General features: G+C 35.0%; 2 protein-coding genes and 1 pseudogene across 3 annotated transcripts; 1 reads left to right on the plus strand and 2 right to left on the minus strand.

Moving 5' to 3' along the window:
* The first annotated feature begins 232 nt into the window (after positions 1-232).
* LOC113765039 lies at positions 233-1,934 on the plus strand (annotated as a pseudogene).
* A 6,715-nt stretch (positions 1,935-8,649) lies between these two features.
* Positions 8,650-11,128, minus strand: LOC113764724 (3-ketoacyl-CoA synthase 11-like). Its single transcript, XM_027308699.1, has 2 exons — positions 10,164-11,128; positions 8,650-9,669 (listed from the first exon to the last, which is right to left on the minus strand). Exons 1-2 carry the CDS (start codon positions 10,947-10,949, stop codon positions 8,887-8,889), a joined length of 1,569 nt encoding a protein of 522 aa, XP_027164500.1. The 5' UTR covers positions 10,950-11,128; the 3' UTR covers positions 8,650-8,886.
* A 5,115-nt stretch (positions 11,129-16,243) lies between these two features.
* LOC113767007 (U-box domain-containing protein 43-like) lies at positions 16,244-21,457 on the minus strand. 2 transcript variants are annotated; one of them, XM_027311178.1, is made up of 4 exons: positions 21,353-21,457; positions 19,373-20,649; positions 18,541-18,856; positions 16,244-18,127 (listed from the first exon to the last, which is right to left on the minus strand). In XM_027311178.1, exons 2-4 carry the CDS (start codon positions 20,597-20,599, stop codon positions 16,638-16,640), a joined length of 3,033 nt encoding a protein of 1,010 aa, XP_027166979.1. In that variant the 5' UTR covers positions 20,600-20,649; positions 21,353-21,457; the 3' UTR covers positions 16,244-16,637. The 2 variants fall into 2 exon arrangements, with proteins under 2 accessions (XP_027166979.1, XP_027166980.1); XM_027311179.1 differs by having other exon boundaries at positions 19,373-20,641; positions 21,353-21,383.
* Positions 21,458-22,128: the final 671 nt, after the last annotated feature.

The raw sequence follows: 22,128 nt of genomic DNA on the forward strand, positions 1-22,128 counted from the left end.
GACAATGAGTATTTGCACAATTTGTTCAAAGACTTATTTCCAATTCTTTGTGTGGACCCTTTTTCAAGAATTTGGGTACACCTTCTTGCCTCTCGTCCCTTTAAATACTCGCGTTCCCTCCACCTTTCAGGACATCCCTCTACATAGATTTCAACCACTTTTGCAGTTCTTCTAGTATCCCACATATATCCTAGGCAATTCAGTACAGTTTCCTTCTTGATTTTCTGCAAAAATGGGGGAGGATCAAAAGAGGGTCTTGAAATCCGAAACAGGAAATGTTTCGGTCGAGCCTTTAGCTGATGAAAAGGAAAACAATGAGCTTCCCAATTTTCTGTCATCCATTAGGCTTAAATATGTGAAGCTTGGCTACCATTATTTGATCTCCAATGCTCTGTACCTACTGTTAATCCCTCTATTGGGAGTTCTTTCAGTTCATCTTTCGACAGTTTCGGTCATTGATTTAGTATGTTATGGAGCAGCTTAGGTTGAATCTAGTGTCAGTAGTTTTGTGCTCAACCCTTATGGTTTTCCTATGTACTCTTTATTTCATGACTGGCCTAGGAAAGTTTACCTGGTTGATTTTGCATGTTACAAGCCTGGACCTGAACTTTTGGTATCTAGAGAGATTTTCATAGAGCATGCAAAGCAATATGGTATATTTAGTGCAGAAACTTTGACCTTTGTGAAGAAAATTTTTGAAAGGTTAGGGTTGGGCCAGAAGACATATTTACCAGAATCATTCTTCAAAATTCCACCGAGATCCCATGCATGCCGATGCGAGAGGAAGCTGAATGGTGATGTTTGGTGGGCTAGGTTGATCAAATGCTTGGCAAAGACAGTCGAGGGCTAGGATGATTGGGGATTCTTGTGTGAAGCGTGCAGCTTGGGGTGTTGGTCCAGACAGCGCATGGCTGCTGTGTCTCGTATGATTTCACCAGTTACAGCTTAGACAACGGATCTGACTAGCAACCGTGGAGCAGCGTCGTGCTGGAGTTATCTCAATAGATTTTGCCAAGCAACTTTTGCAGGTAAGTTGAAAATCATATATAATTTTGTAGATACAAATTAACCTTGGACCAAAGATCTCGGCTTTTATCAATTAGTTTTTATGGAGTTTCAGTAGGATGATTGTTCATTTTCAAAAAATGCAACAGGTGCATCCAAACTCATATGCCCTAGTGGTGAGCATGGAAAATTTGAGCCTCAGTGGCTACACGGGGAACCACAAACCAATGCTGGTTACCAATTGCCTCTTCCGACTTGGAGGGGCAGCAATTCTGCTGTCAAACAACTCATCTGATAGCCGTCGTTCAAAATATCAATTGATTCACTCTATACGTATCCACAGGGGTGCAGATGACAAAAGCTATTGTTGTGTGATGCAAGAAGAAGATGAAAACATGAATGTAGGAGTAGCCTTGTCTAAAGATCTTATGGCTGTTGCTGGAGATGCCTTGAAGACAAATATTACGACACTGGGGCCATTAGTTCTTCCTTTGTCTGAGCAAATTCTGTTTTTTGTTACCTTAGTCGCAAGAAAGGTTTTGAACATGAAAATCAAGCCATATATTCCAGATTTTAAACTTGCATTCGAGCATTTTTGCATTCATGCAGGGGGGAGAGCAGTTTTAGATGAACTCGAGAAGAATCTAAGTCTTACTGAATGGGATATGGAGCCATCAAGAATGACACTTTACAGGTTTGGCAACACATCTAGCAGTTCATTGTGGTATGAACTGGCTTATTCTGAGTCCAAGGGGAGGATCAGAAAGGGGGATAGGACATGGCAGATTGCATTTGGCTCAGGATTCAAATGTAACAGTGCCGTTTGGCGTGCATTGAAGACAATTGATCCAGCTAAAGAAAAGAATCCTTGGACAGATGAAATTGATGACTTTCCTGTTCAAGTTTCTCGGGTGGCAACAATTAATTAGTGCTTGAAAGGTTTTTCAGTATTTTACGTCCAAGGTGCTAGAATTTCGCCTTTCAGTAACTAAATATGTACCAATATATGTTATAGTTTCAATGCAGTTTTATAACTTTTGTGACCTATTTTCATGGACAATGATAAGTTCTGTTGCCTTTGATATGGTACAAACAATTAAGTTTTACAATAATCCCATTGTAGGAAGTTGGAATCGATTTTATAAGCTGTAAAAGGCTTATTGTTCGGCTAGCTCCCAAACCCCAATTAGAAGTTCATCACATTAATTTCTAGCTGAGATTATGCATTGTTCAGCTCCGTTCATACTCAGCACAAACCACTAAGACGTAGGCATGCATGCATGCATTCTCACTGTAACTCCGTTTGGATGGCTGTGCTTTCAGGTGGTTCTTAAAACATTTTACCATAGCATTTTTAATTACCCATCAATAGATATATGAAATAAAAGGGTGGTTATAAAATTTGGTTAAAGTTTTTCAAAAATATGTTTTTGAAAAATAGTGTGAAACAAATCGATATCATTCTGACAAAAAAAAATTACAGTTAGTCATAGATTAAGAAAAAAATATTAGATATGAGTTCAACACAAGAAAAACCAAGTATCATGTTGTAATATAGCATATTATATATGTATTTCTTCAAAGGATGCTCCAAATCTAGCAAGAGAGGACAGAAAAGGGAATAGTTTGAAGGTCGAACCAAGACCTCACCCTTACTTAATATTTTCACTCGTCCGAGTTGGGCCTTGAAGACATATGACATGACTAAATATTGATAATATGGTCTACAAATTGAATTTTGTCCATTTCAAGTTGAATTTGTGTAATTCTTACAACTTCTGGCATAAATTTATATAATTTGAGTGTAAATTTAAATTTATCAACTCATACAACTAAGTATTATACAAACTTTTTTTTATTTTTTGAAAAAGTATAAATTTATATTGGTCGGATATAAATTTGAATTTATCAACTGATACAAATTAGTTGACGATTATGCAAAATTATATAAATTTATACTAAATATAAGAAGAATTATATGAACCGATTCCACTTGGATGGCACTCATCTTGTGAGGCACCTAATCCCCACAAACAAGTCGTTATCGGAGCTAGCTTAAATATTAACCGCCATATTTGGCCGCCTTCAATTTCTTCTGGTCTGCTTCCAAACTTCACGTTGTCTGTTTCAGATCTGAAAGTTACGTTGAATGCAACACCCATGTGGTCGTAGATGTAGATCTTTTTCCTCTTTTTTTTTTGGGCGTTAGGAAGAAAAATGGATTTCAGATGAGCCAATGGACTATTTGCAAAAGACGAATCGAAAACGATGGCCTCAGAATGAAAACTCGTAATAAAAGTGACCCAAATAGTTTAGCTACGGGCCCAACTTTGATTTTTTTTAAACTATGGATCCATTTGGGGTTGTGGTAGCTTAGTTTATTGAAAAAAACTTCATTTGATAGAGTTTTTAATAAAAGTATTTATTAAATATTTAATATATTATTTGGATATATAATTGAATAAGTACGGATCTCTTTGGATTAGTTTTTTTTGGAGTGTTTTTCAAAAACTTTACTACAGTTGTGTATATGAAAAACTTTTACTGTAAATATTTTTTGAATTGTTTTTAGAAGTATTTTTAGAGATTTTTAAAATATATTTTAGGGTATTTTTATAATTTACAATTTTTTGGGGTATTTTTAAAACATTATACACCACCCGCCACCACCACCCTCTCCCTCCTCCTCTTCCCTCTCTCCTCTCTCTTCCTCTCCTCCTCCCCTCTCTTTCCTCCTCCTCATCCTCCTCCTTCTCTCTCTTTTCTCTCCCTTCTCCCTTGTCCCCTCCTTTCCCCTAACCCCAAACCCTTCTCCCACTCACGGGTGGCGATTGCAACTCTAGCCACCACTCTAATTATGACCTTCTTGATCGCTACCAGAAAGGTAGCAAGTAGAAGCCATAAGTCGTGGCTTTTGGCCGCAACCTTCTGGTCGCGATCAGATTTGGTCATGATTGAGAAGGTTGCGGTCAGTGGAGGGGATGGGGGATTGGGGGCCGGGAAAGGGAAGGGAGAAGGGAGAAGGGAGCAAGGAAGAAGGAAGGGAGGAAAGATGGGGGACAGAGAGAAAGAGATGAGAGAGGAGGGAGGGTCGTGGGTGTGGGTGTGAGTGTGGTGGCGGTAAGGTGATGGCGGTGGTGGTGGAGAGTGATGGGTGGTGGTTTAATTTTTTTTGTACATTTGGAATTGTTTTTGATATATTGTATGGATGTGATGTTTTTAGAGTTTTTTTTTGTTTGTGTATTATTGTAACATTGTATATAAAAAATTTGTTTTTAAAAAATCGAGGAATCCAAACAGAACCAACTTATTATATTGAATAATATATAATTTTAATTTTTTTAAATGTATTTATTTTTATTAAGTTCATAATATAGGATTAAATTTAATGTTAAAACTATTCTAAAAGTGCCAAATTTGAACTTTTATTAAAAGTGCTTTTAACATCTAAAAGTACTTTTTTACCAAAAGCGTAGCAACACCTAAAAACTGATTATCTAAAATTAAAATCACGAATTTGCCTAAATCTTAATCTTGTTGGCTGCTGCATAAAAGGGCAAAAAAAAAAAAGTTATAGTGATCAAAAGTTCTTATCAGCACTCATATATATGATGTGTACGCATAAAATATGAATCTTGTGGGAGACCAATATAATTTACGAAAGTGCAAAAAACTATGATAAAAACATGGGTGGGTGTTAGTCTATTCAATGGTAATTCTTTCCATCTAATCTTTTTCTGCATTTTTTATTTCACATGTACTTTTCATAGGAGAGAAAGCAAAACTGAGAACAAAAATTAGGTTGGAGCTAGCTTTAAATTCATCAGTATTAAAGAGCTTGGAGCCTCAATTTGGCCAACAAAAATGAAGCAGATTTCCTTATCATCATCGCATACAAAGAAAACAATTTCTTTGACGTTAACCGACTCAATCACTTGATGCGCTTGATAAATAGGTGTTAGTTGGACTTTAACACGCATGAAAAGGATTTGGACTTATCCCACCTAGTAATAATATCCCAAACCATCAAGTGAGCTATGGATTACCCTCATTAATTTCAATTTTTTTTTGGCAAAAATATGCACTTGCAGAATCAGTAGTTGAAGTTGCTAATGGAAGAAAGTGGAAAGGTAGAGAGAATCAAAGGAATAGATAGTACTTAAAAGTTTTGGATTCAAATTCACAATTCCTCTTTCAGTTTCAAAGAAAAAAAAAAAGACATGAAGAAAGAATGTAAACAATGAAAGTATACTCCGTTCCAAACATTTTCTGTGTGTGCATAAGGAAACTCAATAATTCTTGGCATTTTCTCAAATTCAAATTTTTTTCAAAATTAAAATATGAAAAAAAAACATTACTATGTAGCATTGTATGTCATGTAGGAAATGATATACCAATTATGAGAAAACTAGTGATACATATCATTATTGAAACAAAAAATCCAGCTTCTGAAATATTTGCTATTTAATATTGCAGCAGAGAAGAGACAATACATGAACAATAAATCTTGGGTGAGCTCACAATGCCTTTTTCGAAGGACAGCCAGTTTGCATGAATCAGTTAGCGTCTTCCAGCTAAATTTTGCTAGACATGTAACGTTTGCTTGATGGTTTTCTGAGGGGTTCAAGTCGTCTCATATGTCTGCTATGAAGGGCCCCTTTCATTGATTTGGGGGACTGTTTTCAGCTATACTTTACTCCAGTATCTGGTAGATTCTCTCAGTTGCTTGCTGCTTTGCTGAAAAACAGCTGGTTCCACTGATCTTGTTGAGTATTTATCAATAGTAGACTTGTTCAAATTGAATGCGTCTTGCTTTCTTGAACAGATTACGCAACTTGGCTTTTGTTGTACATTTGGATTTGATGAAGAAGTGGGGATCTTAACTCCCAACTTGGCCAGTTTGAGTGTTTGACCGACGTTTCAATTCTCCAAAACTACCAAAATTAGAACCCATCGGTTTCTGGTTGCTTTATTTATTACTCATGCCATGTGTCTTGAATTTCATGAAATATAACGTAATCAAGCTACACCTATGTGTCTGCAAATTAAAGGCCTGTTTGGAACCTGAGTTTTTTGGGAGTTTGTCTAAAACTTTACTGTAGTGCACTGTAGAAGTTTTTAAAAAAATTTTGTAGAAGTTTTTGTAAGGTGAAAAACTTTTTTGTAGAAGTTTTTGAAATGTTACTGTAGACGTTTTTTGGATTATTTTTAGAGGTATTTTTAAAACATATTTTTGAGTATTTAATAATTTATAATTTTTATATTTTTAAACATTTATGCATTTATAATACATTTATAAAAATTTAGGAAATAAATATTATAATATATATAAATCGTATTATATTATATATAATACGTATATACATTAATTTATAAGGATGTATAAATTGTATTAATTAATATAAATGTATAAATTATAAATGAATATTTATGATAGAATGTATAAATTTATAATTTAAAGTATATGAGATTAATGTATAAATGTATGTAAATTATAATTAAATAAATGTGTATAAATGTATTAATAAAATTATATAAATGTAATAAAGTGGTTATTAATATTATTTATAGATATATAATTAATTATTGTTTATAATTTATAATTTTTACTTGTTAAATATTTTATATGCATTATGCATTTATAATACATTTACAAATATTTATAAATAAATATAATTTATATTTTATATAAAAATATTATAAATTATATTATATATAATACTATAATATACATTATATTTATAAATGTATAATAATATAAATGTATTATATTATAAATAAATATTATATAAATGTATAAATTATAATTATAATATATATAGATTAATGTATAACTGTATTAATATAATTAATATTAAATATATAAATGTTTTATATTATGTATTAAATGTTATAATTAATATTTGGTTTATAATTTATAATTTTATTGTTAAATATTTATAGTATATTTATGCATTTATAATACATTATAAATAAATATATTTTATATGGGTATATAAAAATATATAAATGTATTATATTATATATAATACATAATATAAATATATTTACAATGTAATAATTGTATATATTATCAAATGAATATTATATAAAATATATAAATGAATATATTATAAATATATAAATATAATTATATGTATAAATTATTTAATATAATTAATATAAATATATAAATGTATGTAGTATTGTTGTATAAATGTATTAATTAATATTGTGTTGTAATATTATGTATTAAATGTATTATATTATACATAAATACATAATTATTAATTGTATATAAATATACATAAATATATATACAAAATGTGTAATATATATAATATTATTATATATTAAATACTATAATAATTAATATTTTATAAATGTATAATTACATATTTATATTAATGTTAATTTATATAAATATATAAAATATATTTAAAATAAAATAAAATATTTATAATATGTTTAAATAAATAAATAAATATATAATATTATAAATATATAATATATATATATAATAAATTTTTGAGGGTGAGGGACTCAAAAATTCAAAATTTTTTTTTGAGGTTACCAGCGGCGCCGGGAGAGGTGGTGGAGGCCGTGTCTGGTGTGGTGGGTTGGGTGAGGGAGGAAGAAAAGTTTTTGAGAAATTTTTTGTGTATAGATTTTTTAAGTGTGTAGGTAAAAACTTTGAAAAGTTTTTTGGGGTTCCTGTAGCAAAAGTTGTTAAAAAACTAGTAGCTAAAAAACTTGGTAAAAAACTATGGTGCCAAACAGGCCCTAAGTCCTGGGAGGTTCGTTTCCTTTTTTTTTTTATATAAAAAATTTGAGTAAAAAATTTGAGTCCTGGGAGATTCGACTCCGATTATCATCACGAGTCAAAACATATCCTCAGAATCATAGGTCGCTGTTTATAAGACTTCTTACAGATCGCTCACTAACATAACTTTCACATCAATAACGGGAATTCAAACATATCTTTCTTTTTATTTTTGCATGAGAGTTCAAACTAGCTTCAAAATTTTAATGTAAATTTGCTTTGTATGTACAGGGACGAGAATTTAACGATGATACGTTTAGTATCCAGGCCAATGCTCTTACCAAGTCAACTGAACTTTAAGATGGCTCGACAAATACTAGTATATTACATGAGTTCTTGCTGTGAGACCAATATGCACCTTGAGTTCATATTTTGGTTTTCCATTTTCCACCTTCTATATTCAATGCGTTACATATTCAGCAGAGTAAAATTTCTTACCAAAACGGACTTAAGTTGTACTACTCCAAAGTAAGGTTGGATGACCACCCGCTTATGACAGCGTCTCTTTCTCTTTGCATCCCTTATCATCTTCAAGAAAGATAAAGTAGCTAATGGTAACTGCTATTTGCCACTTATAAAATTTGACCATAAGAGTTCTTTTTTTGGTGCAAGAAATGGATGCCCTAAAAAAAATGGACGATTTAAACTACTGCCTTTAAGAACATGAAATGTGGCATTTCTTTTATTATGAATTACTACTATTGCTGAGATTGCTTCCCTATCGTACGAATATTTTTTTCTGTCTTGCATTGGATACCTTCATATGGCTTATTTGAAAACATTACCCACTGCAACACTAGATCAGTATTAAAGACATCAGCGGTTTTCATGGAATATAATGCGACAAATGTTGGGACCTTATATAGGACAAATATTAATTTCAGCCATCTTATGTTTGATGTGAACAACACATAGGACAGTAGTTGCCTTTCTTATGACCTCTACATTTTTTTTTTTTTTTGAGAAATATGAGCTCTACATTGAATACCAAACACCAATCTCTCCTTCTAAATCGTAGTAGTAAAAAAGACGTTACAATGATTTTTTTTTTCCCACAAAAGAATGAAAAATGTTTAGATTCAAGAGGCAATGGTAGCTACTCTAGGCACATGTACAGGAAATTCATTAATTTCATCCATCCAAGGATTCTTCTCTTTGGCTGGATCAATGGTCCTCAATGCGCGCCAAACAGCACTATTGCATTTGAATCCTGAGCCAAATGCAATCTGCCATGTCCTATCTCCCCTTCTGATCCTCCCCTTAGATTCAGTATAAGCCAGTTCATACCACAATGAGCTACTAGAAGTGTTGCCAAATCTATAAAGTGTCATTCTTGAAGGCTCCATATGCCACTCACTGAGATCAAGATTCTTCTCTAGCTCATCCAACACAGCCCTTCCTCCAGCATGAATGCAAAAATGGTCGAATGCAAGCTTGAAATCTGGAATATACGGCTTGATTTTCATGTTAAAAACTTTTCGCCCAACTAGGGTAATAAAAAACAGGAGCTGTTCGGACATGGGAAGAACTAATGGCCCGAGTGTTGTGATGTTTGTTTTCAAGGCCTCTCCAGCTACAGCCATGAGATCTTTGGACAATGCTACTCCTACTTTCTTGTTTTCATCCTCTTCTTGGAACACACAACCGTAACTTCTGTCATCAGCACCCTTGTGGGTACGAACTGTGTGAATTAGCTGATACTTGGATCTCCTACGATCAGATGATTTGTTTGATAACAAAATTGCAGCTCCTCCCATGCGAAAGATGCAATTTGAGACCAGCATTGATCTGTTATTACCAAAGTACCAATTAAGGGTAATGTTCTCCATGCTCACCACCAGGGCATACGAATTTGGTTGAACCTGTCACGTTGACAAAAAAGTAGATAAGTTAACCTCACCATAAATAGAAGTCCTAAAAATGTTTGTTTATAAGAGACTTAAGCTAAGCTTTAGCAAACATACGTTAACTTTGGCCTTAATTATGATAGGATGCCTGGTTCTAAATAATCCAACAATTTTGATTTGTCTAAACCTAGAAAGACCAAATCACAGTTCCAGAACAAGAAAGCCAGACTAGCATTTATTCCAATCTACAAGTGTAACTGTGATCAGAATCTCATTATTGCGATGCACTGTTTTTGGTTGGAAGCTTGGGACTAGTGGTGCCAAGTTTGGCTAAAATGCATGTGACAACTGACATCTGACCATGGACCAAATATTTATGTCTACTCCAACAATCTCTCTCTCTCCCACAGCAAACTTCCAGCTAGAGACAAGGACATCACATTACTAACATGATGGCCAAGCAAACCAAGAAACTTTTAATTTCAAAAAGTGTGAATTTGGCAGCTTACCTGTAGAAGTTGCTTGGCAAGGTCTATTGAGATAAGTCCAGCACTGCAACCCATGCCTCCAAGATTATAGCTCAAAATATTGCCTCTAAGCTTGTAATGGTTGACAATCATGGCAGAAAGAGATGGTGTTGGACAAAACAAACTGCAATTCACCACAAGAATCCCAATATCCTTGGCCTTCACTCCAGTCTTAGCCAATAGTTGATCAATGGCACCAAACATAACCATCTCAGCCTCCTTCCTAGCCTCAGCCATGCAAGGATTAGCTGGAAGTTGCAAGAGAGCTTCAGGGAAATATGTCTTCTCGCCTAAGCCAGACCTCTCCAAAATCTTCTTCTGAAATGCCAAGTTCTCTTCGCTGAAATTCCCAGCTTGTTTTGATCTCTCCATAAAAAGTTCTTTAGGACACATAACTTCAGGTCCTGGCTTGTAACATGCAAAATCAACCAAATAAACTTTCCTAGGCCTAGTCATGAAGTAGAGAGTACCTAGGAACACCATGAGAGCAGAACACAAAATCACAGATACAAGATTGAATCTCAACTGCTCCCATAGTAGGACCAAATCCTCAACCGTAACGGTCGAAAGATGAACTGAAACAACCCCTAGAAGAGGAATTAACATCAGGTACATAGCATGGGAGATTAAATAATGGTAACCGAGTTTTACATATTTGAGCCTAACAGATAAGAGAAAATTAGGAAGATTATTATTATTTTTCCTCCTATTCTCACCCTCAACTGAAATTCTCCCTGTTTCTTGGTTCACCTTATTTTCATCCCCCATTGCAGCCTAACTTACAAGTTACTATATATCAAGAATAACTGGACAAATCCCAGCTACTAATTTGGCCAAAATGTGGTATACCCAGCTAGCAAAACTAAAGTTTGAAAGATGGATGGAAGGAAATACTCGAAAGATTGAATCAAGAAGAAACTTTTGGAGAAGAATGAAACTTTGGATGCTTTGGAAAGGTAGGGAAAGAGAGGGATTTAAAGGGGAAAAGGAGGTGAAGGAGTGCAACTACCCCAACGAACTTTTAATTGTGATGGCGCGTAGGCATTGAATTTGCCAGACAGGAAAATAGCAGGATTTCGTGTAAAACTGTATTGTATTTTTTAGTCTTTTTCCTTCTTTTTCTTCCCCTATCCATTTTGTTGTTGAACCAACGTTTGCCCAACTAATTTCTAATTTGCCACCTTGAGGTTTATACTGCACCCACGTGGCGCGTGATGTATCCAACTTGAAGCATTCTCAGAGTTTTCACAGCTTTTATTTATGGATAATTTTTTTTAATACTAACAGATTTATATTATGTTACATAATATAAATTTAAAATTGCTAGTGTAGATAAAGATTTAATCCTTTAATTATTTTTCAAATTGTTGGAAGAAAACGGGTTGGTTTGAGAATTGAGATCATTAATTACGTTTGGATTTAATTAAATTGAAAACGATTTGCATTTATTTTAGTCATGTTGGTTGATCTACAAAAGTAAAATTGAACTACTCATGCATAATCATTGCCGACGTACACTTGCATGGTCTTTACTCTTTAGTGGATTTCTTTTCACTTAGGGCTTGAACTTGAAGTGTATGAGAAGATATATATTTTGACTTGACTTTTGAATTAACTTATAGGTTAAGCTAAATTCTTATTAGATGCTATTTGTTTTCATTCTTGCAAATTACTAAAACATACTTCAACGTTTCATCTTATATGTCATGGTCAAATTTTTTTAATTGTTTAAGAAAAGGATAATTTTATCCCAAAAAAAAATCCATCCAAGCAACTCTTCTCATAATTGCCCTTTAATTAAATTAAAAAAAAGGGTATAACTTATGACACGGCCCCAAAAAAAAGGTATGGCTACTAAAATACAAGAGGGTTTGTCACATCATTTATTAGAGACCACAACAGGAAAATTGGGTTTTACTCATTTCATCTTTAAACCATTACAAGTATTATGGAACAAATTGATATAAAAATCAAGACGTATAAAATAGGGCAAAGGGAGTATGAAATAACGATAAACCTAGTTACATTCGTTTGATAATTATGATAACGTCCTTCCATGAATACATTACATACAAGCACAACAAATAAATTTAGACAAAAAAAAAATACTATATTTTTTTCAAGTTAATTAATTTTCAAAGATACTATTATATGCCATCAATAGTAACTTTTGGATATTTTTGCCACCAAAATCCCAAGCATGAGCTGTGCTAGTAGCATATTCGTGTAGTAATACATTGGTCTGTGACTTAGATGCTTTTCTCCTGTATAGTTTGTCCTTAGAATGAAGAGTACTGCAAAACTTGTTTTAATTAAAAGTTAAGCAGATATATGAGCTAATGATAAAGTCGTGCAACTAGATGAATATGCCACTCAGGAATCTGTCCATACTAAGGCCTTGATTGGATTGTAATTTTTCTCTATAAATTTTTTACGCTTTTTCGTAAACACATATTTTAATAATCTTAACATCACATACAACAAATAGTTACGGTACACAAAAAACTCTGGAAAATAACAATTCAAATAAACTCTAAGATTGCAAATTTGAAATAAAATTTGGAAAAGGAAAGACGAAGATAGGTGTCGATCGTGGGTTAGTATCAACCTGTCTTAGTTCCATAATTAATGAGATAATCCTCCTAACAGATAGCGGTCTTAGTGATTTAGATAACTAGTGTTGTCATACTTTATACCATGTCCATCCATCCATATTAAGACTGCAAATTCACAAATAAATTATGGAAAAGGAAAGACGAAGTGGGTTATAACCTTTTTGTTTTGAATAAAAATGGGATAGCCTGTGGATTATCAACTTGTCATAATAGTTGCAGAAATAATGAGATAACCCTCCTAATTAATACTAATAGCAGTCCAAGTGATTTTGGATAACTATTATTTTCATATTTATAACACGTCCATCGCCGAAAGATGACCCCTCAATACAAGAGAAATCTGAGTATATTTGGTGTTGAAATATCAAGAAAGTTGTTAGTAGTCCTCAGGGTTCTTTTTATGTACTTAGACTACTTAATTAATCATGCATTAAGTACTTGATTATGGTTGTGTAATTTTAAAGCAGAGGAAACATTTTTTTTTTAACAATGGAGACATTAGACGGACTCAGAAGTTAAATATTGACTTTCATAATGGTTTAGCAAATCGTGCTAGACGATTTCTGACTGATTTATTGATAATATTGATTTTTTTGCATTATTAAAAAAAAGAATGATTTAGCAATTAATTGGAATGTTAAATGTGCAAATTAGTACATGGAATCAACTTATAGAGTCACCGATATGTACATACTCCTCCTTCTCCCCCATGACTATAATTGGCCGGTTTAGAGATCAATTTGGTAAATAAAATAAAATAAAATGTGCTACATCCAAGAAGTGGATAAAAAGGCCATGTGTCCCTCATAAATATGTGTTATACTAAGATTTTATATCACCAGAATTACTTGCTGATATTTAATTGGTTGGCTTTCTCTCCATGCACTAATAATTATGCATGGGAAGCAAATGGCCGGTCGTGTGTTTTGGGAAGAATTGGAGTGGCAATTTGGGAAAATAAATGCAAACAAACATTTTTTTTTTTTTTGGGGGATCCCATAAATGCAAAACGTGTCGAATCTATAAATGCTAATGAATGAAGACATGAGCGTTTGGCGTTAGAGGCCGACGGACAGGTGAGCTGTGACCCGAATTACAGCCAATCTACCTTTGACTTTCCTTATTTTATTCAAATGGTCTTTCTTTAAAAAAAAAAAACAATAAGACCATAAGACCATGTTTGACTTGTTCGTTACTCATCATTTAATTTGCATATTATTAGAAAACAATAAAAATTTGATTATTTGATTAATAAGAAAAATATGAGACCATAAAAATATGTGCCAGTCTAGTTCTTTTGTTTTCTTTGTAATGATTCTCGCCCTAGTGCTTGGCACGAGCTGAACGTGTGAAGGATTGAGAACCTTTGTATATTCGATCTTTATACTCTCTTTTGGGATGGCAATGTATATACGTTCGGAAATTTCTTATATTTGTCTCAAACATGACAACTATCAACATTTTATTTTATTTTTTCCTGTCATACATCGGCTAAGGAGGAATGGGTCAGATCTAATTGAATCTTAGGATCGATAGAACCGAACCATCATGATATCAGTCCGTGCATTAGCTGAATTTAAAAAAAAAACTACAATTAATTAATAATTAATGAGAGTAAATGATCAAAGAAGTTACTACATGTTGAGGGATTTAGAAGAAACCGCAAATTAGTGACAATTGACTTTTTTATTACTACACCAAAATTAGACGAATTTTGCAATTTGGGGCCAAACCCAAAACAAAACAAAAAATTATTTCAACATATTTAAGAAATAAAGATTTTTTCAACAATGAGAGCAGCCAAGTGTAAAAAAGGCCGAGGGAGTGGGAGAGAGTAGAGAAGAAATAAAACCCACACGAAATCGAACCGCAGTTTTCCCTCTTTCTCAATTCTCCTTAAGTTTACTCCACCTACTAGGGGACGAATGAATGATATGGTTGAGTCTTTCTTAATTTTGCAGAAAAATTTGGAGCAATTGAATAGGATGCCAATCAGTCTTTTCGTTCAAGACTTTTTCTTCTTCTTTGTTACCAGCTTATCGACCTTCTTTTCAAGATGAGGTGTCAAAGAAATATATGTGAAGTCAATTGCCCAAGGTTTTGATGAAGATAAACTTGTGATAGGCTTGGCTTTCTTGCAACTTAATTTCATATATTTTCTGCTTAACACCGCCGAATTCTGCCATTCACATCTACTTAATCCATTCACACATTTGGATGGGTTTCACACTATGAATATCCCAAGTTCTTGGGGACAAAATGCCGCTTGCAAGCACAACAGATTGTCGTACATGGCATTTCACGCCAAGGGTAGGGTGGGGTGTGTCTTACACTATTAAGGAAAGTGACACATTTAGCAGACAAAAATATAGAATGATGGTAGCAACCAGCAAGAGCTATCTTGGGCATAACACACCACCCATTCTGTGCTAAATGCTGAGATGTCTAATTCTTTATTCCGAACAGAGAGCACATGAAGGATTTTGGTGCCATTTTTTCTTTTACATGTCTGCAGATTGAGAACTTGATGTATTGCGTTAATCCAACCTCGCTGAGCTATCCATGTTGATCTTGGAGGTGGTGAGTGATTGAGAGCAAATTACCAGGATTTTTTAGTTGATAAAACAGAAATAAACAAGTTTTTAACACTTGCAAAAGTCTTCATCCTTCGTTGTTCCTTTCAATGGACGATATTAACAGCTTTTCAATTTTAAGTACCAGAGACTTAAATGAACAACTTCGAGTACTGCGTCAACCTAGAAGTTTTGAGAGATAATTCGCTCCGTTTTGTTGCTTCAGTTTTGGTGGTAATCCATGAAGTAGTAAATCTACTTGGAATTTTTAGGGGGAGTTAGCTGATTTCACCTAGAACAATAAGCTTTCACCATAGGTAAAATGAATCCTGGAGGTTATTTGACATCATGGTTAGCAATATCAGCCGATACCAATAAGTATCGGCCGAGTCGTAACAGGAACAGAGGGAATCGGTACGATACCGATCTCCGAATCGCAAATATTACCATACCTGCGGTAACTCGCTCTGACTCGGCTGATATTGGCCGATTTGAATCCGTCATACTGAGTCGACTCGGAGTCGATTTGGATATTTTTTCAAATTGTTGGTATTTTATTTTTTCAGATTTTTTGAAAACTTTTATGTACCAAAATATACGTATCCCCCGATATTCAATCGATATGCCGTGGCTGATATGGAACAACCGAGACCACGATGCCACGACGCGACAGGGAACCATGTTTGACATGCAAGTAGTATGAACGGATTCAGATCCTCTGCACCGTGAATGCAGGGTGCATTGAAGGGTGGTAGATGTCGTATTGTAAAATTAGACGGAGAGAATTAAATGTAGGACACGAATTTCAATGTGTCAAAAAATTTGTTCTATTTTTACATTTTGTTGAGTAATGCCTATATATTTGTTATGATATTGTGTACATTGTTCCGTGCAATTGAAATTTCAAATTACTGCAGAAACCATTGATCCGAACAAACTTCTAACCTAATCTGTATATCAGAAAAAAGCACTGGTTCTCTAGGACCTGGAGAAGCATTTGATCTTGAGGCAAAGTCATTGGGCATACAGACATGCTCTAAACCACCTAGACTTGTGCTATCAGAAGATCTTTATGGTGATCATGAGAGAAACTATTACATAGTTGCAATGCCAAGTTTTACGCTTTGTAGAGGGACTTACCAGGGAAGAAGAAGGGGAAAACCAAGAAAGAAAATCTGGAAATTTTCCCCTCCATCGAAGCAGTACAGGCCATATTCTTAAGCATCTGTATTGCATAAAATCTGTCTAAATAAAATAGAAAGTATTTTTCAATCACTTATTCCAGCAACAAGAGAGGTTGATGATCTTGAGTGGCGATCAATGAGTAGCAGAACTCTAGCTGCCTTTCTCTGAAGATGTCCCTCCTCATGTATACTGCGTCCAGTCAGACCAAAAAGAGGTACCTTGGCTGTTGATCCGTACAAGTCTACCATATCCTTTGACATGAAAATCTTCTCCAAAAGGCCTAAAGCCTCTGCCTTTAGCGATTCTTGTCCCCAACTTAGAACCTCTACTAAGGGTCTAATTGCATTATTCTCATGGAGGACATTGGCACCTCGGTGAGGAGATTCTTCGCGAACCAGGGTGGAAAGCGTTTGAATAGCTTCATAAGCTGTGGCATGGACATTTCCTTGTAAGAGTGTAACCAATTCAGGCAATGCATTTGCCTCCAATAAACAGAATGTTGTAGTAACACTGCAGACCACCCCATGCACAGGACAAATTTTACCCCTTGTCCAGAGAATAGACCAGCAACCAGCTATTTTGGGCATAACAGAAAGCTCTGAACTGCGCATGGAAAGATCACCTAGTAAAGCAGCTGCTCTTGCTTTCGTTGTCACTGAAGCATCCCTCAGAAAGCTTACAAGCAAGGGATATGCACCCAGGTCAACCACAGAATGCTGAAACTGAATATTTGTTGGATCCGTGAACCTGAAGAGAGCACTCAGAGCATTTTCCTTCGCCTCAATGGATTCAGATCTCAAGATACTTACGATTGCTTTCAGTCCACCTATTTCAATTAATTTTTCAGTAAGCCGTATTTCTGATTTTGGTAGGTTAGCTAATAAGCCAGCTGCAGCCATCTGAACATCACTTTTATCCTCATTCTCAAGAAACCCAACTAAAGCCTCTAGCCTTCTTGGTTTAAGAAGATACTCAACAACTCCTTGGGGTTCATGCTGGGAGAAGAGGAAGAGAAGATTAATTGCTGTTTCCCGTATTTCCTGATTTGAGTCATCTAGAAGAGGAAGGATGACACTAACACCACTAGCTGAAACTGCTGTTTTAACAAGTCCTGCATCTGATTGACAAATTTGAAGAAGTGCATGCAAGGCAGGCCTACGAACAATGTCTGATATCATAAGATTTTGTTGATAAGCCAGTAGGTTGGTGATAACAGGCTCCAACTGCAGCTGCATTCCGTTTTCATTGACCAGGAATTTAGTTCCATCACCATCAGAAGAAAGATTTTTAAGGATTTCAGAGCACTTAGCAATTATAACTGTCCGTAAGTGAGAAGAGAACATTAGATCCAATATCAGACGGACACCACCAGCATCAGCAATAAGCTTTTTGATTTCATGTATGCCTGATAATTTAACAAGTGCAGATAATGACAACTCTTTTACTTCCATACTTTCAGCTAACATTTCCAGCAGAGGACTTATCACTCCTGCACCAACAAGCTTTATATGATCTTCATCCAATTCCAGACTAAGAAGTGCTCTCACAATTGACATTCTTGAAGATGCTGGTCCTGGGAAGTAGCCAAATAATCAAACAACTTTCTAAACTCTCATAGATCCCCAGAAAGAGGCAAGGAAAACCACTCTTATCAGTTTTAACTGAGGACAATGGGAACTGACATGAACAAGGGAAAAGAGAACTTCTCTCTTTATGTCAGCAGAAGTGTACTAATATTGTGTAAAATGTTCTACTTCTAAATTCTCACACCTTGGCAGCATATACTTATCAAGTTAAGAACCTAATGGTGCATCTACAGAAGCTGTTAAATTGGATCTCTATCCAAATTGCAGACAAACAGCAATCTCAGCTGTGTATTTCTCTTAGAAAAAACAAAAGTGAGGAGCCAATGCTAAGAAGTAACAGTTCACAATCATGTAAAATAAATTGGGCAGCAAAGGCTTTATAATCATTTGACTTGCTAACCTTCATTAACTCTGTCAACAAGTGGCTTATACCAATGTGCTTCGGCAGCCTTCAGTATATTCTCCTCCTCATCACAGAGCTTCATAAGAATTGCTTCCGCTTTCTCAGCTACCTCCCTTGTTGGGCTTTTAAGAAGTTCAACAAGGAACGTAATTGCATTTTTCTGCTGAGAGAGATCATTGCAATAAGCAGTGTTCCACCCTGATGAGTCATGCAAAACCTCATAGAGCAGATTGATTGCAGCCTTTGATACGCTGGAGTCCAATGCTAAGTATGGAATGACATTATAAAACCCCTGATTCTCAATGAATATTTCCTAGAAGTTTGATGGGAGATACAGTATTCAGAAAACAATGAATTCAGATGCACATAAAAATAGCAAATGAGATGTATCTGTGCTTGTCTTTGTCCAAATAATTCAATATTGGAAGGAACTCTAATGCCCACTGGAAAAAGGAAGTTAAACTGAAAATTTAGTGCTGATCCACCCACAACCTAAAAATAGTGCTAATCAACAAGATTCCTATCGTGTATACCAGTACCTGAGCAAATAAAGCTTTAGGAAAGCATTGTATTACGAACATAGACAATTGGGTCTGGACATTTTTTTTATTCTAATTATCAGGTTAGAGGGAAAAAGAAAGGTTCAGGTATACTTGAGCCTAGTGATACTGGATATTGAAAATTGATCGCTTTGATGTGCCAAATTGACATTTTGGAGGCCTAATCTGAGCCAATGTTTACTCTCAAATCAGAAATCAGCTAAGCAACAGAGCTGGTGGGTGCAGGCAGATAATCCTAACTTCCTTTTCCAGGGAAGTAATAAACTGACCTTGTTTCTTTCATTCCCTTCAACAATGTCATTCAACGCATTCATTTTCTGAATATTTACGTCATCATCATGCAATGGACTAATTATAGAGACCAAAATCTCAGTAAGTCCTCCAATGGATATCCAATCCTTGTTGATTGAACTCTCTTTAATAAGCTCTTGCATGCAGCTGAGCGCCTCTTTAATTGATGAATCTGCCTCAGAAAGCAATTTTTCGTTGCATGATCTGATTTTCACACAATAATTTAGCTCTCTCCACTCTTGGATAGACTGTCTCAATCGAAGGTTTGACCTATATGAACAATCTTCAAGAATTTCACCTGTTTCTGGATCAGTTTTTTCTCCACTGTTAAACCAAGCTTCAAGAGCTGTTCTCTCACATGCAGTGCCAGTGCAGAGGCTGACAGGATCAAGCATCACATGTCCTGTTATACAACATACAAAAGGTTTAAATGGTTGGATGGCTTGTTCTTTCGGGTCATAGCACTCAATCACTCTAAGCCTTTGAAAATACTGGTTTCTGACTTCCTCGTAATTTCTTGCAGCATCAGCTTGAGATAGCAACTTGATAACCTGCTCCAAGAAGAAAACTTCAGCCATTTCTTTCCTGTTAGCAGCCTCTTCTTTTTCTCTTTTAAAGCTTTCTAGCTCCTTACTTATTTCTGCAGGTTCGATTGGCACTCCAACAGCCCTTGCAATTTCCTTGAGCATGTCATTTGCAAAATCTTGATCTTGTATTTGATCCTTAAGAGCTTGATTCAACTTGTCGACAACCCGCTTCTGAGAATGAGAAGCCTCCAATTCTGCTCTTTGCATTTCATTTTGTAACCTATTCACCTGGTCCGACATCCCTGATAACACTTCTATATTAGCCACTGAGAGAGCTGCCAAAGACTTGCCAATATGTCTCGTGATATCCTGTACTTCCTTAACAATGTTTCTGCATTTAATCAGCAAATAAAATCGACCTTTATTTTTGTATTTTTCAACCAAGTTATTAGCCTTCTTGACATCGCTTTCAATAGATTCCAAAGCTTTCCTTGTTGCTGGAGAGTCATCAAGCTTTTTGGACTGCAATTCCTCTAAAACAACCTGAATGCTAAAAAGATGCTTTGATAGAATCTTGAAACTCTCCTTCTCAAGTACTTCCTTGGCAGCAACTGCTGTCTTAATAATCTGGTTACTAAGCACAGCTAAGATGGTGCCAACAGGTACAAGCTCCGCCATCGCTTTTTCTGAATGTTCTCCTAAATTCAAAATCCCGTCTTTCTGCACGACTTAAATGAGATAAGCAGTGTATCAGAGTCCTACCGTGTTGGGTCTGGAAATTGACAAACTGCATCAAACTCTCTAACATGTTTTATGTCCCAACACTCCAGCAGAGATATCCTTTTATGGATTAACATATGTTAATCAGCCCATTGCATCTAATCCAGCTAAGTAGTAATGATAAACAAGGAAATGCACAGTTAAGGGATTTCATAAATGATGATTGCAGATTACGAATAACAGAAAACAACTAAACCATGCCTTTTATGTGTCCTGAAATTCATGGTCAAGAGAATTCCATCTCATCACCTCAAACTTCTCAAACAGAACTCGAAGCAAAAGGGCAAAAGAGAGAGCAAGAAATTGTGTTAATCTCATAATATTGTCTTAGTAGGACTAGAAATTCTAAATCAACCCCCTTACCAACTACATTCCCTTCCTGGATAGAGATTGATAAGGAGTACTCTTGTATTCAGTATACTACCATGGCAAAAAAAAGAACATTCCAGCTAATCAAAGTAGAAATTTTGTGGGGAGAAGATAAGGGATGGAGATAATTCAAAACAAGACCATGTAAGAAGAATTGATAAGCTTATCATGGACTATGCCACCTGTTTGCTTGTACAGAAACCAGCAGAGGAAAGTCTTAAGCTTTTTCACCATTGAAATCCCAAGCAAATAAAGCTGCAGATGAGAGAAAAACAGACATACCTGATACCACTGAATTTTGTTTTGAGAACTACCTCCAGCTCCAAGTTGCTTGACCAATTATCTAGAAAGGCATTTGTGATCACAAAAACTACTATTTAAGGAGCATATAAGATGAACCATTGACTCTTGCAATGCAAGTCAATGCATGCTAAGAAAATTTCTTTGTTATGTACTAATAATGATAATGCTACGGTGCTACATGTCTGTGACTTTCCAACCATTTTCTACGAAGTAACACTTATTGACCCGATTGACTTCACTGCAGCATAAAGCATCTGAAATTTGCACATAATCCAGATAATCAGACAAAATTAAGTTACAGTAATGTTTGTATCTGAAAATTTTGCCTGCTCTTGTCGTACTTCGTCTTTTTTTCTCCTTCTTCTTCTTTTTTTTGGGTAGAAATACTTTGTCTTGTTGCCTTCCTTCTTTTTCGAGCTTTAACGTTTAGCCAGATTTTGAAAAATTTTCCCAAGAAAAAAAAAATTCTACAGAGTTGAATTGACGATTGACTTGGAATCTCCATTCCTGTACAACATTATGACATTAACGCAATTCTCTTGCATATATCATCAAGTCTTCCTTCCCTTTTATATACACAGAAAAAGATAACCAAATATCATGTCTAGAAGAAAAGGTCATCTCGGTCTTCGTAATTCATATGATGCACTTTAGCGGAACGCAAGAATCTTTCCAATATCAAAAGCTGATCGGCTTTATTTACCCTGCCATTACGGATTTGTAACTGGGGCCGGTAATTCAATTCCAGCTCAAAA

The sequence above is a fragment of the Coffea eugenioides genome, chromosome 3 (genome assembly GCF_003713205.1).
Source record: "Coffea eugenioides isolate CCC68of chromosome 3, Ceug_1.0, whole genome shotgun sequence".
Taxonomy (NCBI): domain Eukaryota; kingdom Viridiplantae; phylum Streptophyta; class Magnoliopsida; order Gentianales; family Rubiaceae; genus Coffea; species Coffea eugenioides.

Bases quoted from the DNA above. Each gene is read 5' to 3' on its own strand.
- LOC113764724 (XM_027308699.1), bottom strand. From the start codon at position 10,949: ATGGGGGATGAAAATAAGGTGAACCAAGAAACAGGGAGAATTTCAGTT. The intron at 9,670-10,163 runs GTAAGCTGCCAA...TCAACGTGACAG, and splicing joins TTGCCAAGCAACTTCTACAG to GTTCAACCAAATTCGTATGC.
- LOC113767007 (XM_027311178.1), bottom strand. From the start codon at position 20,599: ATGGCGGAGCTTGTACCTGTTGGCACCATCTTAGCTGTGCTTAGTAAC. The intron at 18,857-19,372 runs GTCAGTTTATTA...TCAAACTTCTAG, and splicing joins AAGGGAATGAAAGAAACAAG to GAAATATTCATTGAGAATCA. The intron at 18,128-18,540 runs GTTAGCAAGTCA...GCTACTTCCCAG, and splicing joins TGTTGACAGAGTTAATGAAG to GACCAGCATCTTCAAGAATG.